The sequence below is a fragment of the Heterocephalus glaber genome, unplaced genomic scaffold, assembly GCF_053883595.1.
Source record: "Heterocephalus glaber isolate CG9 unplaced genomic scaffold, H.glaber_assembly_v1.0 deba00001444, whole genome shotgun sequence".
NCBI classification, from domain to species: domain Eukaryota; kingdom Metazoa; phylum Chordata; class Mammalia; order Rodentia; family Bathyergidae; genus Heterocephalus; species Heterocephalus glaber.
This window is the reverse complement of record NW_028258297.1, coordinates 5,880,586-5,898,492: the sequence shown is the minus strand read 5'-3', so window position 1 is coordinate 5,898,492 and position 17,907 is coordinate 5,880,586. Positions and strand designations below refer to the sequence as shown.

General features: G+C 59.1%; 1 protein-coding gene across 2 annotated transcripts; it reads right to left on the bottom strand.

Annotated features, from left to right (window-relative positions):
- Positions 1 to 1,511: 1,511 nt before the first annotated feature.
- On the bottom strand, positions 1,512 to 17,702 carry Ttll12 (tubulin tyrosine ligase like 12). 2 transcript variants are annotated; one of them, XM_004845438.4, is made up of 14 exons: positions 17,273 to 17,702; positions 13,682 to 13,851; positions 11,403 to 11,601; positions 10,706 to 10,865; positions 10,482 to 10,615; positions 8,264 to 8,340; positions 7,128 to 7,244; positions 6,848 to 7,042; positions 6,414 to 6,525; positions 5,602 to 5,753; positions 5,149 to 5,230; positions 3,630 to 3,698; positions 2,951 to 3,089; positions 1,512 to 2,648 (listed from the first exon to the last, which is right to left on the bottom strand). In XM_004845438.4, exons 1-14 carry the CDS (start codon positions 17,432 to 17,434, stop codon positions 2,497 to 2,499), a joined length of 1,920 nt encoding a protein of 639 aa, XP_004845495.1. In that variant the 5' UTR covers positions 17,435 to 17,702; the 3' UTR covers positions 1,512 to 2,496. The 2 variants fall into 2 exon arrangements, with proteins under 2 accessions (XP_004845495.1, XP_087069869.1); XM_087213743.1 differs by having other exon boundaries at positions 5,161 to 5,230; positions 17,273 to 17,583.
- Between the last annotated feature and the right edge of the window lie 205 nt (positions 17,703 to 17,907).

The window sequence follows — 17,907 nt, the reverse complement described above, 5'->3', positions numbered from 1 at the left end:
TCTGCCCGGCCCCAGGAGGCCTCAGCTGGTCTTGCCCAGGGCAGAGCTGGGGATGCCAGCTGATCCCCTGGGTACCAGCTTCTCTCCCTCTAGGGGTGACCCCACAAACAACAAACTGGCCAGCACCAACCCCCCAGACCCACGCGGATTTGGAGGTGTCACCCCATGTGCAGCCTTCCACATGTGTCACAGGCATTCGACACGCACCAGGCATGGTGAACGTAGGGACAGTGCCCTGCAGACTTCTGGGCTCTTTGGCAATGCTCACCCGCCCACAGCAATGCTTAAGTGTCCCACTTCCTGCTGGCCACCCTGGAAAGACAGGGAGGGAGCTTTTCCCTGGTTCACCATAGGAGAGCACCCGCTCCAGTCACCGTCTGTCAGGGACTGGGTTGTGACAACTTCCGTGCTGCTGATCTGAAGGAAGCGCACAGCCCACAGGTTTGCTGAGTCCCTCTACACACTGGCTTCCAGTACCATCTGGGTGCACAAGGCTGTTGACACAGCACAGGAAAGGCAGCCAGCTGGAGATGCTGGCACATGCCTGTAATCCCAGCTACCTAGGAGGCTGAGGCAGGAGGATCACAAGTTCAAGACCAGCTTGAGCTAGTGAGACCGTCTTAAAACTAAAAGGGCTGAGGATGTAGCTCAGGGGTAGAATGCTTGCTTGGCATGTGTGAGGCCCTGGGTTCGAAGCCCAGCACCCCCTCCCTGCCATAGGAGGGCTCACGGTGACTGGAGTCTACCAAGCACCCGTTTTGTGGCTGGCCATTCTGGGCTAGGCCTGTCCGGTACAGTAAGATCCTGCCACTTGTCAACACCTGTGACACAACTGTCACCACTGGGTTTGTGCAGCCAGAGCATCATCATGGATGCTTTGCAGATGTCACTCGGGATTTCCTCTGCACTGCCCAGTACAGCACATCTGGACTTTGGATGAATTCCCAAAGCAGAGCCAGTGACTAGCCCGGGAAGCACTCAGTGGGGTAGGTGCCATCTCCATGGCAACTGCCTGGGCACGTCCACGTGCCTGGCTAGAGGGATGGCTAGTAGCAGCGATGTCAAGCTTATCTATGAGGGGAAGGCAGCCTGTTTTTGGTGAGCTGGGATCAGCAAGAGCACATTCCCACTAGGCTTCTGGACAATCAACCCAGTTTTAGAGGTAGGCTCTCCGCAGCTGTGGTGCCTTCCGAGTTTAAACCTCCCTGGCCAGCAGGTGGCGCCATTACAACTCACACTGACCCCCATCTGATCTGGCACTGAGCCCTCTTGACTGACAAAAGCGGGGGTGTCTCATGGCCCTACTCCCAGGACAAGCAGGCAGTGCAGGAACACCAGTCCCCGAGGCCACCAGACCTGAGCACAGGAGCCGGGATGGGCCCTGCCTTTGCACCTCTGCCCTGTGAACTAGGACCAATGCTTGGAAACCAAACTGGGCCAGCGGCTCAGAGGTCTAAGCACTCTGTGACTTGTTTACACTAGCAGGTAGACACAGTCGTAATAGGAAGGGGCACAGGCAAAAAAAGGCCAACTTTATTGAGGTACAAATCCAGCGAAGAAGGGGAGAATTACAGGACCCCTGTTCAGCTGTGGCAGCAGCCGTCGGGCTGGAGTGCAGTGCCCCACTAAGGGGCCCTGGGACAGAGATGGAGTCGGGCTCTGCTAAGGAAGGGGTGGTTTTGGCTTCAAAAATGCAACACTTGATGCCCTGCCCTGCTCCCCTGTGCAGGGGGAGGCTCCAGAAGCAGCTCCAGCCACTGGGAGTCAGTGCCACTTACCTGAGTCAGGTGCACTGCAGTGACACAAAACATGAAATTAGAAGAACTGGAAATTTTACATTTTCCTCCCCAAAATAAAAATCCTATCAACCTGACATTCTGACTCTGGACCTCGGAGGAGACTAGCAAAGCCTGCTTGGAACCACATTAGCGCTCACTCTTGACCCAGCCCCTTGTCCTGTCCCCAGAGTGCCACCCATCTCAAGAGGTAGCCGGGGCCTGGTGAGGTGCTCAGTGAGCCCAGAGGCCCTAGGGAGGCAGGGACCCTAAGGAGCCAGCTTCCTTCTGGAGTCTCGGTGTGTGGTGATGGTTCTGGGGCCCATCACACAGCCTTGTGGGTGCAGACAGATTTCCACTCAGGGGAGCCACTCGCTGACGGCAGACTGGAGACAAGGCCTGGCCTATGTGATACAGGGCTCCAGGGAACCCCTTTCCCCTAAGACCTCTGCAACGAGGCAGCTGGGGATAAGCTCTCAGGGACAGGGACACTCCTCAGCCCACAAAGGGCGGAGAGGAGCGGAGAGGGGTGGGGTAGGCAGGCTCTGTGGCGCCGGTGTGTGGTGGGCCGATGGTCCCAGGAAGGCCAGGGTTTGGAGGGGGAACCGGGGCTGCCCCAGGAGGAGGAGGCAGGGAGGTGGCCAGGGAGGGGCTCTGCAGAGCAGCGCAGAGGGTGAGGCTGGAACGGCATCTTGGCCACTTGTGGCAGGGGCCACAGGGCCTAGATGAGGCTTGTGACCTGGCAGCCGCCAGGCTGGTCCAGGAACAAGGTGCTGAAGATGTCATTGAAGAAGGAGGGGTGGTACTTGCAGGCCCGCTCGCAGTCAGGGTTGAAGTTCACCTCCAGGATCTGCGGCTGCATGGCTCGAGTCCCTGAGGCAGAGCAGAGCAGGTGGTGGGCAGCCTGGGAAGTGCACAGCCTCGCCCCAATTCCCATGGCATGAGGCACAGGGGAAGCAGTGCCACAGCTTAGCCCTTCGCCTTAGTCACAAAGGGCAGCCTGGCCAGGGCTGTGTGGGGACAGTGCTTCCACCAACCCATCCTGTGGATTCCCTGCTGCCGCCGGCCCCAGCCTGCCACCATCCCTCTTTACCCTGGGCTGCAGGCAAAGGGTACCCTAGCAGCACTGATGGGGCTGGGGGGGTGTTGGGCTATAGGATGGGGGAGCCCCTCACCATCTGGGCGGGTGTCCCACTTCAGCATGAGGTCCACAGCATACACGGCCCGGGATGAGGGGTAGTCACAGAGACCCAGGGGTGGTGGCTTGGCACATGCTACCTGGAACAGCTCCGTGAAGGCCCGGAAGATCTCAGCCTGGGAATGCGGGGCCGAGTCAGGGGCTGCTTGGGCCCCTGAGCAGCCTCTTAAGACAGGTTTCATGGCTCTGCCTGAGGCCTGCCCCCAAATGGCCCGTTTCTGCACTTGTTTCTGGTCACCTCCCACATATCTGCCCCCTCATTTCTGGAGTCAGGATGGAACTTGGGGCTCCTGCATGCTTGGTAACTGCTCTGCCTCAGGGGCACCTCAGCCTTGGAGTCATATCCATGAATCTGCCCTTCTGCCGCAGCACCTGGCAGTTCCATTCAGGACCCGGATGGCCGGCCCAAGGCAGGTGGAGCCGGTTGTCCACTGGCTGTCCCAGGGGATGCCCCAAATGCCCCTCTGGGTGATGCCCTCCTGCTGAGGATCCTCCGTGACACCCCACCCAGGACCTGAGTGGAGGGGATGGTCTCTGCTTGGCCAGTGGCACTAGGCTTCGAGGAGGAGGGCTATCTGGAGAGGCAAAGACCCCCGCCAGCTGGGAGGGCAGGGGTGGCTGCTGCAGGGCCCTGGCCCCGGGCACTCAGGTCTCACCTGCACACCACTCCAGGGAAACTCTGGGTACTGCTTCTCAAACTGGGGGATGAACTCGTCGTAATGCACCTGTAAGACAGGAGGCGCACATGCTGTGCTGGGGACTCCTCTGGGGAGAGGCCTGTGCCTGCTGTTCCCTGGGGCCTTGCAATGTGCTAGGCTCAGTGTCCAGACCCATCCCTTCAGGGTACAAAGGGGGGCAAGACACTGGGTTGAAGGCTGGATCTACTGTACGACTTCAGACAAGTAGAGCAACCTCTCTGAGCCTCGGTTTCCTTCTCCGTGAAACCTCTGGGAACCTTCCTGGTAGTAAACTGCAGGCTCTAGTGAGGCACTGAATGCTGAGGACTAGGGAGGCTGCCAGGCCTGAGTCACTGTGCCCAGCCCAGAAAGGTGCCCTCAGCAGAGCCTGCACCACCCTGAGCCTGCAGGGTCCTGCCTGTGTCACCAAGCTGTACTGGTCTTGAAGTATCAAAAGGACAGCAAGATTTTCCAGGCCAAGACCTCACCCAGGGAGAAGCCCTGCACAGGGAGAAGCTGCCCAGATTTCTCCCAGAGGACATGTCGGGGTGGGCCCTGTGGAAGCCCTGTGTCCATGTGCCCCCATCCCAGGGTTCCTAGATGCCTCACAACGCAGAGGGAAGGGGCTCAGCTCCCTCAGGGGTGACTTCCAACATCATCCTGAGGCCTGATGGGTGCCTGGGTCCCGGCTTTAAGCACAGGCATGGACAAGGGGAACATGGTCCCTGCAAGGTGCCTGTCAGCTCAGCCACTCTGATGTGGTAGCTCCCTTTGTGGGAATTCTCCGGTATAACACGATGCATCACAAAACACAGTGTCTGGCACAAAAAGAGAGGCAGAAGGACATGTTCAATCACACAGCATCTGTACAAATGCCACCTACGGGACACAGCAGTCTGGACTGTTCAGGAATGCCCTTGTGCTACTGAGAATCAAGCTGCACCTGGGAACGACAGACAATCACATGCACAGGAGAGGGCCTGCTCAGCGTTCTGTTTGCCTGAAGTACTTGTCAACCAGCCAGCAGGGCACACAGGACTTTGGGGTGATGAGTCCCTCCTTCCAGGACGCAGAGCTGGCCCCTGGCCCTTGTGCAGGTGTCTGCAGGTCCCAGGCGTGCTGCTGCAGGCACCTGGGAAGGGGCTTCATCTGACGCCTTATGTAGCTCTGGCATGCAGACAGCAGAACCAGCCAAGTGCCTGCTGTGGGGCAGGAGAGGACGGACACGCAGGAGACTCCAGATCTGGGTGGCTCCTCCCCAGTCCCTGTGCTCATAGGTGCTGCAGAGACAGGAGCCCCTCTTCCGGGGAGACCCCTCTGCTCTGAGCTCTGACCTGCCTCACACCTGAGGACCACACCCCCACGATCGCCAACAGAGCAAGTCCTCTTTGGCACCACAGGGGGACTCTGAGAACACAGGACCAGGGGCTAGTCGTCATAGCTGCTTTAAAGATTGCCTCTGACAGCCAGGACTTGGAACCCGCTCCCTGGGCCCCACCTGCTTTAGTACCGCATGCGGGTCGTAGTTCATGACGGTGAAATGCTTCTCGTAGTCGTCCAGGTCGTTGAGCTCGAAGGGTCTGGAGTGTGAGAAGGAGACACGGAGATGCCTGGGGGCTCCTGAACTCTGCGGCCCACCTCCGTGCTGCCCACAGACCGAACCTTCCCTCTGCCTCCCCGCTCGAGTTGAGCTGGGTGAGCTTGGCGCTAACTGTGAAGATTCCCCATGGCCACGAGCCGGCCCCATGATTCTCACGTGGCGACGCCCGTCTCCCAGACGCCATGCACACTGCAGCACAGGTGCTGGCTCTCAGAGGGGACAAGGGCGAGTCATCGCTGCTGAGCTCCCAGGGGTCACAGGGCAGAGGAGACGCAACCGCAGGCGATGTGACCGCACGAGCAGGGAGGACCCCCGCCCGCCTCCCAGCCCCTGACCCAGGGAACCCGTTACCGGTTGGAGAAGCGCAGCCAGAACACGTCATACACGAACAGCCTCAGCGGTTTCACGGAGCGCAGCAGCACAATGTAGCGGATGTCGAACTTGACACTGCCCACGTCCTCACGGAGGAACAGGACGGGATTCTCGATGTACTTGGACACGACCTGGAGGGCAGAGGCGGCTCACCGGCAGCTCCCCCTCACCTGGGCAGGATGGAGAGCCCCTCCCCAGCACGCTGGGTCCCCCAGAGGGGGCTCCTCCATCTCTGCCCCAGAGGGACCCTGGACCCCAAGCCACCCAGGTGGCCACAGCTGCCTTTCAGCCTGTCTAGGTTGCTGCACATTCCACACACACATCTTTATGCTGAAGACAAAAGCCCTCTCAGTTTCCAGGTTTGGAAACAGAAGTCTCACCGGACGCCACCCAGCCCCATCTCCTGCCCTGGACACCCACAGTGTCTGTCCAGGCCGCCCCTTTCCTTCCAGCCTATGTCATGGGGATGTTCTCCTGTTCCAGCCATGGCCAGGTACATTTTGTGCCCTCAGATCTCCCAACTGCTTCTGGATGACCCACTGCTGTGGGACCATCATCCTAGACCTCCTCCCGGGTGGTCATATCACCAGGTGCAGCACGTGCTGGGGACTCTGAGGTCAGGCACACCTGGACAGGGGTTCCACTGCTCTTACCCAGACTGGCACAACCACTGCAATGGCACAGGGGAAGGCTGGGCTCTGCCCCAGTTCCGATTCCCTGCTGACCCTCCCCAGGTCTCCACGACGCCTGGATGTCCTTTAGGCCCCTCTCTGTGCAGCACCGTGGCCCACCTTGGGGGTGCTCTCCCGGTGCCGGATGATACTGTGCAGGCTCCTGGTGACATGGGTGTCCAGGCTGCGGGCCAGGTTCCAGGGTTTGCAGATCCAGTGGTTGTCCTCGCCCCTGGGGGACAGGGTCTTAGCTAGGCTGCTCCCCTCCCCATGGCCTGCCCTCCAGCACTGGGGCCCAGGACCCTGTCAACAGCGGGGCAGCCATGTCTCCTGGGACGGAGGTGTTGTGAAGGAGAATGGGCCTTAGGGACAGGGAGGCATTTGTCGGAGCCCAGGGACTGTGCTTGCTTGGGGCAGAAGCACCTCATATCCCCACCACGGCGGGCACACAGCAGGACTCAGCTGACAGCAGGCTGGCCACGAGGCGAGGTGGGTACAGGAGTGCGACAGGACACCCCAGGGTCTCCACTTGCCTGGTTGTGTCAGAGCCTTACCGCCTCTCCCGCTGCTGGAAGTAGGTGACAAACTGGGGCAGCTCAGTACGCAGGTTGAAGGTTCGTGGCAGCCAGGCAGGGCCCTCTGGACCCCCGGCCCGGCGGGAGATGGAGGCCAGGCAGTCCTTCACTGTGAGCAGGTTCTCGCAGGGGAACTGGTTTAGCAGCACACCCGGCCTCTCCTGGCTGAGCTTCCTGCGGCGGAGGCAGGCGAGGTGGGCTCAGAGGGAGGCTCAGGCCTCGGATGGGGGGCCCCCTGCAGGCTGCGAGGCTCCCCCACCTGTAGTCCTTGAAGTGGGAGAAGTGGTACAGGACGTCAGCCTCCGCCTCACTCGTGGTGAAGGTGAAGCGCGGGTGGGTGAGGTGGCCCAGCACCTGCTGTACATCCGTGTGGACCCTGCAGGGAGGGAAGAGCCGGGCTGTGGGCTTGTGCCACCATGGATGAGCTCCTGCCCATGCCAGGAGCCGGGCTTGGACCTTCACCCTCTGCTGTCTGCCAAGGAATGGGGCCTCTCGTGCCCTTCTGCCTTCACCTCACATGTGTTGCCAGGATGAAACAGGATAGCTTAGGTCTTAGTGAACTCAGTCCTCCAAGTAGGGGTCCGGTGCCAGGGACATTCCCTGGAGCTTGCTGGCGACCTGGTGGGGTGGGATGGGGCCTGGGAGCCCACCTGCCGGGCGAGCACGAGGGCGGGAGGGGCATGTGGCACAGGAGCTTGGCGGGCTGGGTGCTGCCACCAGTACCAAGTGGTTAGGCAGCTGAAAGTGACTGTGAATCCTGACTGGGTGGGAGGACCGTGGGAGGACCGAGGGCAGCCTCCATGTGGCCTGTGCCCCAGGAGAGGTGGAGGGATGGGGCGGGGTTCCAGCCCGACCTGTGTCTCAGGAAAGGGCCCAGATGCTGCTGGGATTGGACTAAGCTCGGGAAGCCGAGCAGGGTGTCTGGGGGCCTACAGGAAGGGGCTCCCCTGAGGGCAGAGGTCTGACCCTGCCAGCCGAGGGGCTCGGCTTGGCTGTCTGCACCTCACTTCCTCACCTGTAAAATGGAGGGAATGCAGGGGGTAGCCGGGCTGCCACCCACACCTGCAGACTCCAGGAAGGGCCCTCAAGGAGGTGCCTACATGGCCCCAGCCAGCCCATGAGCAGGGGCAGGAGTGGGAGGGGTGGGGCAACAGATGCTTCCGCCTGAGGCCCCTGGCCCACTACCAGCACGTCTGAGGCCTGCTCCTGTTTCGGACTTCCTGGGTGAGCTTAACGCCTTCCTCCTCCAGGGCCCAGCTCATCCCCTCTCCCTGCTAATGGTAAGAACCAACCACGGTGTCCTGTCACCATGGTGCCCAGAGTGTGCCAGGCTCACAGTGAGCATGGGAGTCGGAGGAGGCCCAGCCCAGTGCGAGCAGAGGAGCAGCTACGTACTTGAAAATGTGGTCTTGAGCATGGGGAGCTGGGCTGATGGTAAGAGGCAGTTTCTCCTTGTTCTCCTCCAGAATGGCCTAGAAGGAAACATGCCGAGGTAGGAGACTCGAGGAAGGGAGCAATGGACATACACCTCCCCTCCTGGCTGCCAGCTCTGTCCCTAGGGGGAGCCTTGGCAGCTGCCACTCCCAGCACCTTCCAAGCCCCTGAATGGCTCTCGACTGGGGTCACACGATCAAGGTTCACGTTGCCCTCCATCTTGTCAATGACACCTCCGAAACAAGGGAAGGTGCCTTGGAGGTGCAGCCTATCCCTGCAGGGCTGCTCCTGTTTGTTTTTTGGTCCTGGGGATCGAACTCGGGACCTTGGGCTTGTGAGGCAGGCACTGGAACCACTGAGCTAAATCCCTGCCCCAGGGCTGCTCCTTTAGGCTGTGGGATGGGTTAAAGCCAGGGGCTCTGGAGGTGGAGCTTGGGCCACCCTGGAGGTGGGCTGGGCCAGAAGGGCCACTGTTGACAGACAGACACTGGGAAGTGACAACCACTGCTTCCGAGCAGTCACAGGGGCCTGTGGTTCCTCCTGGGTTTCTCTTGGATCACTCCTTCCGGGGATACACCGAGGATACTCTGGCCCACAGAGCCCCATACCCAAGAACCTCTGCCACAACCAGCACCCTTGCCAGGCACAGGAGCGCTGCGTGGGAGCAGAGCCCCTGCATCAGACACTGCGGCCCTGGAGGGCAGCCTTCGGGGACTGTGTGCCCATGAGTGCCGGGCTGGGGCACCTGCTGAGCCCTGGACACCGGGTGAGGTGAGCTGTGGTGGCTCCTGCAGCTGCTAAGCTCTGGAGTTCTTATGGCCACAGCTTAACAACACAGGTGACACCAGGGCCCTGAGCACAGGCTCCATTCTGTGGGCTATGTGAGAGAACACAGATGTTGCTGACGAGGTCTGACTCCCACCTTCGCCCATTTGGCGTGGGGCATCCAGGTTTCTAGGGACAGACAGCCTCAAGGCCAGGATGAGCCTGGCCCCAAGCCACCCGCCTGCCTTGCCTGCACCCACTGCTTGTGGCCCAAGAGTCCCTGAGCACCCACCCAGCAGGCGCAGGTGGTCGAAGGCCAACCACCTCTGGACCATGGCAGGGAGGGGACGAAGGACACAACTGGCGGCTCTGTGCTGCCACTCCAGCACGAGCTCACTGGCATTAGTCCCTCCGCACATTCCTGCACACTGTGAGACACCAGGTCCTGCCTGTCTCAGCCACGAAGCCTCACCCTTCCAGCTGTGTGACCTCTGCCTTAACCTCTCTGTGCCTGTTCACTCATTCTCAGTAAAATGAACATTAAGGACAGAAGTGTGAAGTCTCAAGGAACACAGGGGAGTGTGCCCGTACCTTTACCTCTGCCTGCCTGGGGCCTCACAGACTACCGTGTGGGCCCTGGCAATAGATCCTGTGTGCACCCTCACCACCAGCCAGGCCCTTCCGATTGAGAGGAGTGTATGTAGCTTTGCTCCCAGCAACAACGATCATGAGGGTTCCCTGTCAGGGCCTGCCGTGTGCTGGGAAAGGTCTTAGACAGCGTGTGACAAACAGTGCCCTCCATATCCAGAGTCCATATCCTCAGATCTAACCCAGAGAGGTCAAAAGTATTTAAAAATAAATTGTCTGCATGGCATGCACACAGACTTCTACATGCTGTTCTCAAGTACACAGTACAGTGTAATGATTTGCACAGTATCTGCATGTTAGATTCTGGAGGCGATCCAGGGATGACTTACAGCATGCAGGCGGATGTGTGCACTCCATACGCAGACACTACACTGTTTTACATGAGGGACTTGAGCACCTGGAGGATTTGTCATCTGTGAGGGTCCTGGGACCCATTCCCTTCAGATACTGAGGGCCAGTGCAGTGTCTTCCCTCCGGGGACAAGAGCACACCATGCAGCCTGACCCCTGGAAAGACTGCATCCCAGCACCTGGTACCAGGGGACCCGATTAGGGTCCAGGCTGTGTGGCTCTGGGGCTCTCCTGCCTGCACCCTGACCTCCGAGCTCCTAGTCTCTCGGGTGCTCTCCGAACCCTGCCCACCTCCCCATGTAACCAACTCAGCGCCTGGCCCCCAGCTAGCGTCCATTCTCCTTTGATGAGTGGACAGAGAACATTCCAGAAGCCGCCAAGCAAACAGGCTGGGTGGACGCCAAGGTGGGCCACACCTGGTAGTACTCGGCGGGAGGCTCGGGCGTGGAGGAGCTGAGGTCCGGCATGTCGGCGGGGGCCCAGGGCAGCAGCATGCACTTCCGGATCAGCGGGTCTGCCTCTCCATAGGCAAAGTCCCTGGTCACCTCCTCTGCACCAAGATATGTGTGGCTGTCAGTGGGGGTGGCGGGCCACCAAGGCCCATCCTCTGAGCAGGCAGATGGGTGGGCACCAGACTTACCGCCTGTGTCCAGGTCCCTCAGGGGCCACAGCAGTGTGTAGGCCACCCGCTGGGGCATGTAGAAGAAGGGCGCCATGGCAAAGCTGGGCACGTCCGCATGCTGGATCCGCGAGCCGAACTCATCCATGATGTACCACACCGGCATCTTCTCTTCGGCTGTCTGCGGGTGGGACGGCGGCAACCCCTGTCCGCGTGTCTCCTGCCCCTGCCCGGGCTTGCTAAACTCCTTTCCTGTGCCCCAAACCAAGACCAGTCCACCCTGGCACACAGGAACCACCCATGTTCAGTTATGGCTCTTCTATACCCAACGTTTGACCAGCTGGGGCATTGCTGGACGGGCTATGTGAGCAGTGTGAGGATAGGTGTGTACAGGTGCGTGCAACTAGCAACCAGCTCTGCCAGCTGCTCCATGGGTGTGTTGGGCTGTGAGTCTGGGAAAGGCTCCAGAGGAGGTGGCACCGAAGCTGAATCCTGGGGAGCAAGCATGTCTGTTCTCAGACTAGGGACGGCGAGGGCCTGAGGACAGGTGGAGGGGCTGGGCTGTCTTCCTGAAGGTGGTGAGGACCCACCAAGTAACAGGATTGGAAGAGCCAGGCCCTGGGCAGCCGGGTGGAAGGGTCTGAGAGGGCTGTGTTGTGGGGACTCAGGTTGGGTCCCCTCCCTGGGGCTGTCCCCACCCTGGGCCTCAGCAGCTCACCCCATGGGCCAGTTGGTAGGTCTGGTTGAACTTCCACATCTCCTCTAGCACCAGGGCCACGGCCTCCTCGCTGGGCAGCTCGCCATGGAACTCAATGCCCATCAGGTTGGCCATGCGGTGCAGCAACCCCGGCACCTGCAGCAGCTGCTGGCGTGCATGCTCCACATGACACGTCCAGGCGTGGTCGATGAGGAAGATGCTGCAGGCATGGGCCACACATGAGCTGCCAGATAGGCACCGCAAAAAGGGAAAAAGGGCCAGAGGGGACAGGAAGAGGCCCAGGGGTGTGGCCAGGACTTGGCACCCTATCCTTTTGAGACTCAGTTTCCCTAGCACTGTAGTTGTGCACAGTCCTGGAGTCCAGTGGGTAGGGCCAAGGCCCCTGCTCTGCTGCCCACTCAGTGTGTGTCCCTGAGTAAGCCCTTTGGGGCTCCCCGCCTCTCATCACAAGCACCTCATCTCATGGGTCCAAGGACCTGGGACGTTGACCCGAGTACTGTGACAAACACTAATTAAATTCACTAACATAAGGTGAACCCCAGGCCTGCACTGCCCTTCCTGCTCCCTGCAGGTCCTGCACTGCTCAAACTCCGCACACTGGGGGAGGCTGCACAGCCTTGTGCACGTACACCCAGGACTTCTGGACCCAGCAAGGCCTTTGCATGCTCTGCTATGGTTATATCTAGATGTCCTCCCAAAGCCTCTTTGAGAGGTGAGTGACTCATGGAGGTGCGATACTCATTAATGGATTAGTCCATGGATGAGTTTACAGCTGAATGTGATTTGGGAGGCAAGGCCTGGCCGGAGGAGCTGGGGCATGGCCTGGAAGCCTTTATCTCCCTCCCCGCTCCCTTGACCTCTCTGCTTGGCTGTCATGCCATAGGCAAGCCTCCCCCGCCCTGCTGCCCTGCCTTGGAGCAGCCAACAATGGACTGAGACCTCTACAAGCAGAGAAAAAATAAACCCCTCTCCTTTAAGTTGTGTGTGTCGGGTAGTGTATCTCAGTAATGAGAAATAAAGACAGGCACACAGTGCTCCCCAAACTGTGGTGGGGGTCAGTGTTCCTGCCCCAGGACGGAGGCTGCCAGGCCCCAGCCAGAGCCCTGCAGGCTCAGGAGGCTCAGGTGCCCAGGACTCGGACAGGCAAAGCAGCACTCTGTGTGGCCCATGACATGACTCTGTCTCCCCTTGAAATATGCAAGGAATGGCAAAGCTCAGGTCAAGCTCAGGTGTGTTTCTTGCACTGTATCTCTATTAGTTTTTTGGTTTATGTATCCTGAGACAAATGAAGATTTATTCCTGCTCTTGTGCTTAGAGTTGAGGATGCCATAATGCAGTGCCCAGAGCCAGGCCTTTCAGGATGTGTGCCTGGGTGTGGGTGACCATGGGCAGCCGTGGTGAGGGTGCCATACCCAGGCAGGGCCCAGGAGGGAGGACGCGAGAACTTGGGGTCTAGCAATCCTGGAAGCTCAGAATACAGTGGAACGGGAATTACCACCTCAGGCTCTGAACCCAGGCCTGGCTGGGGGTGGTGTGTGCTTCAGACCTGCATTCCTGGGGGCGGCCACTGTGTCCAAGTCCCCTGTGGCTGTGCCCAAGGGCATGCAAGGTTCGCCGCACCAAGCCCGAGGAAGAGTACAGGGTGGGAGAAGAGGCCAGACCCCAGTGGCCCTCAGGAGGCCGGCCTGGTCCATCCTTATGGCTCCTGCAGAGCCTTTGGCAGAGGAACCCTAGGCCTGTCCTGGCTTTGGACAGCTCTGCCTGGTCCCAGGAGACAAAGCACGAGTGTAGTCTTGGCTCTGGACCATGAAGACCAGGCCTGCTCCAGGTCTCAGGTCCCACTTCCTGGGACCCTTCCCAGAGATTCCGATTCAGCAGGACCGGGGAGGGGCTGGGGGTCCTCAGAAACACTGGGCCCAGAAACAGCCTGTACTGGGTTCAGCATTGGTGTCCGCAGCCCACTGGGTGATCCTACCTAAGTCCTTCCCCTGGGTGTCTGCTTCCTCATCAGTACCCCTGCAGTGGGACCCCGGTGACAGGAAGGTCACAGGGAGGTGCCCTTAGGACAAGTCAGGCACACGCCCACGGGAATGCTAACAGCCCAGGTGGAAACAGCACTGCCACATGAGCATGCTGTGAGGTGGTCCTGAGGACTGTGGGACAGGGAAGCCACAAGGGTTTGCAGTTATTGCTGCTTTTCCTGTTGGTCAAATCTCCAACAGGAAGCCAGGCCCTCAATGTCATGGTGTAGATGACCAACGCCTGGGCTCGTGTCCTACCTGTTGGGGTTGTCAGCCTGGAGCCCACTCTCGCTGGTCACGATGACTTTGTAGCACAGCTCGCCCCCTGGGTTGGGCTGTTTTCTCCGTCCTTCCTGGATGGCCTCATCTTCATCCTCTTCTGCCTCCTCCACCTGCATTATCCCAAACTTCTCCCCCGCATCGAAAACCTGGGGGCCAGAGCACAGGTCAGCTGGTGGTATGGACAGGCGACCCCACCCCAACCTCTCCCCGGCAGCCAGGACTCAGATTCTGGGGTCCCTATGGGCTATAACCAGGGCTCAAGGACAAACTCTGCTCTGAGCAGCAGGACCTGTTTACCGGCCAACTTCTGCAGAAGCTCTGATAGGTGGTGAAGCTGAGTCTCCTAAGGACCCACTATCTCTTGTGCTGTTGTCCAAGGCCTCTCCTCACACAGGACACCATGCTTGGAAATGGGACTGTGTATCCCTAGCTAGGTCTTTTGTTTTACAGGGACAAGAAGGCCCCAAAGGCTGAGGGTGGCTCTGGTCCCTCTGGAGGTGAACTGGATGGACTCAGGATCTTGGTGGGCAGGGAGCACCCCCACCTCCCTCACCACAGCTAATCTATTGCAAGGGCAGCTCAGTGGCCCCTGGGGCCAGAAGACAGTCCAGGAGACACCCCCAGGGGGCCTGGGGCTATTCTCAGGGTAAGATGGGGTGGGAAGAGAAGGGCCTTGGTCCTTGGGTTTCCCTGGCCAGGGAGCCCTAACCCTGACCCACACACTAGGCACCATCACACTATCAAGGCGGGGGCTCTGGCTATGTGGTCTAATGCTTAAGCTTTGCCACTTCCTCCATATGTGATCATTTAACAAGTTACTCAGTCACTGGGCCCACCTCAGAGGACTGGGGCGGCGGGGATAAGCTGATTAACACTGAAAGGGTTTACAACAGGGCTCGGACCAAGGCAAGTGCTACGGAAGCACTTGGTCCCCCCGACACTTCACTGAAAGCAGGGCGTCACCCACCTTCCAGGACAGCTGGAAGAATGAGATAAAATGGTGTTCATAAGGCTCCCCAAAGGATAGTTCCTCCCTAAAACCTCTCTCCACTCTTCAGTGGTTGGAAACCAGCTACCTATTCAGCAGCTGCTTTGTGTCGGGCAGGACCGGGAACTGTGGTGGGTGACGAGGATGAATAACGCATGCTTGTGTCTGGTGCGACAGACAGCGAGGGTGGGCGAGCGTCGGTCTGGTAAACTGCTCTGTGCCCAGAGGGCCTGGCAGGGCTTTCTGGATGGGCAGATGCAATCAGAGGTGAAGATGTGAACCTGCAGCTTGGGGGTGGTGGAGGAAAGGAGCTCCCTTGGAGGAGGGTGAGCCCCCACCCCAGGCCTCACTGCCCCAGGCAGTACTTCAAATCCCGCCTCTACCACAAACCTTCTGGGGGACACTGGGGAAGCCACAGACATGGGTGCCCATAACCCCACCCAATGGGGCTGGAGAGGATGCTGGGGAGATAACAAGGACAGCAGTTGCAGCTGGCAGCCCACACAGGGGAGCTGGTTGTTATTTTTAAAGTGTTGCCCATCCTTTCAGAGGAACTGACACGAGAGGCATGGGCCTGGTGTGCTCTCTGCTGGTGAGCTCCTGCCCAAACCTGGCTCCGTGGGAGGCCTCACTCTGCCACAATGGCTGTGAGTTAGTGTCTGGCATTGTGGTGATTCATCTCTGCCCAGAATGGCTCAGTAGGTTAATGGAAAAACACCAGCTGCCCCTGGGTAGGGCACAGCAGACAGGGTGGTGGGGCAGAGGGGCAGCGAGTAGGCTTGTTCTCATGCCACCATACAGACCTCAGTCCCAAAGAGCCAGATGCTCATGTCTCCCGACCCTTCCTGCCCACAGGGCAATGGACAAGTGACCAGGCTGGGTGAAGGTCTACCATCCTGGAGGCGGGCTGGGGAGGGGCTAGGGTGTTCCTACACTGTTCCTCTTTCATCTAGCAAATGGGCACCCTTTTAAGAAACTGGTATCCTCTTCCACCCAGCACAGGGCTGGGACACCAGGGCAAGTATGCAAAAAATGCTGGCAGGAATTAAGGGCAAGTGCTAGAGGCAAAGGGAAGCCACAGTAACAAAACACTGCACTGGAAGGAGGTGCCACAGATGTGGTACTTTTTTTGGAACCCAGCGCAGATGCTCAAATTATGATTAGTTATGAAGACAAACCCTAAGGTAAGCTGAAAACATTGTAGGTCGAAAAATGCATTTAACTAGCCAGGCATGGTGGTACATGTCTGTATTCCAGCACCATGGGAGGCTGAGGTAGGAACGAAAGCTCGAGCCCAGCACTGGCAATTTAGCAAGACCCTGCGTCACAATAAAAAAAGGGATGGGAATGAAGCTCAGTGCAAAGACCCTGGGTTCAATCGTCAGTACTGCAAAAAGAAAAATACATATATCTCCCCCACCATTTCAAGAGGCTGCTACTAAAAATGACTAGCCCAAGAAAAAAAGCAAAATTCAGGCTGGGGATCTAGCTCAGTGGTTCTGCCACCTGCTTCGCAAGCGGAAAGACCCGAGTTCAATCGCTGGTACCAAAAAAAAAAGCAAAATTCAAAGTGCAGTTTTTCTATTATCTGTAAATGCTTATCTTTTTTTTGTACTGGGGATGGAACTCGGGTCCTTGCACTTGCGAAGCAGGTGGTGGAACCACTGAGCTAAATCCCAGGCCTCTATTTGTCTATTTTTGAGCAGTAAGTTATCTGGTCTAACTGGGAACTCAGAGAGAAGCTGACTCAGGGAGGGTGGGGTGTGTCCAGCACCCAGGCCCAGGAGATCCCTAGTTCCTGACTTGATGCCCTCCTTTTGGCTCTGGGGCTCCACCTAGCCACTTGCACCACTTTACTTCACTAGCCGGCCCTGGAAGCCGTGCCCTCAGGAGGATCCTGGCTCCAGCTGAGAAAAAGGCCCTGAAGCTGACTTCAGACCCGGACAAACACCCAGAAATCAGGTCCCATGCCTCTGCCAGGATGAGCGGGAGACCCCGTGGAGGTCCAGGTTAGAGCAGGCAGGTGAGCAAGATGGATCTGTATTCCAAAGAGGGAGAGCCTCGTTAGTTTCTAAATCCTTTTCATTTTCCTTTAGTTTCCTCTCCATCAACCGCGGCCTCAGGTCTCCCTAATTTGCATAATGAAGGTGACCTGCTGCTCAAATCCGATGAAGGGAGACCTATTAACCATCTAGTCAAAGTTACACAAAATCACGGGCTCCTATTTTCCCCAGGGAGTCCGTGGTTGAAAGAAAGTTTCTGGGGTTGGATCTGGGAGAGGTTGGACGAGATCCTGCCTTTTTCTAAGCCTCGGTTTTCTCATCTGCAGATGAGGTTGATAGTTCATTCATTTTACTTCCAGTTCCCAGCCCGGGCCCTGGAGGTTCAAGACACAAGGATCGATCTCTCGTTGTCACTCCAGTCGCAAGCTCCAGCCTGTTGCTAAGTTGCCGAGGAAGCAGGGTCCGCCCGCCCGCTTATCGCGCCTCCAGCTCATCCACCACCAACCCAGGCAGGGGTCCCGCCGCGCCTTCCCACAGAGGGTGCCCTCTCGCGGCGCGCACCCAAGATCCCCGCACCTCGTGCTCTAGCTTGTGCAGGAGACTGGCCCAGTACCGCTCGGGAACGCCGGAGGCGCGCAGCGCCGAGCCGTGCACAGCCGCGAACTCGGCCAGGGCCAGCGCGCCCTCCTGTCGCATCTGGCCCGGAACGCCGCACTCCCGCCCCGGCTCGGCCTCCATGGCGCCGCCGCCCGCAGGCAGTGGACTCCTGTTGCTCCCTGCTTGGTCGCCAGAGCCGCGCCCGCGGCCCCGCCCCCTCCTCTCTGCTCACCGCCGGCCGCAGCGCGGGGCACGGATCTAGTGAGGCTGCGTGGGCCGGCCGTGTGTGCGTCAGCGTGCGTGCGTGCGTCGAGGCTCGCAGGTGTCTGCGTGTGCGCACAATCGCCAGGGACGGGAAGGGGGGGTCGGGGGGGTCGGCGTGTCCGTTTTCGCTCTTCCAGAGGCTTCCCCCCCGGGGATGCCGGGCGGGCGGGGCCGGAAGACCGTCTTCCGAGGGCGAGGGAAGCCGGATGTGTGGTGTGGCCGCCTTGCACTGACAACTCTCTGATGGCTTGCAGAAACCTGGGGATGGGAGGGGTTCGGTGACCCTGAATGCGTCTGTAATTTGGGGGCTTGGAAAATCGTGGCACATCATGATGTCTTTATATTCGGAT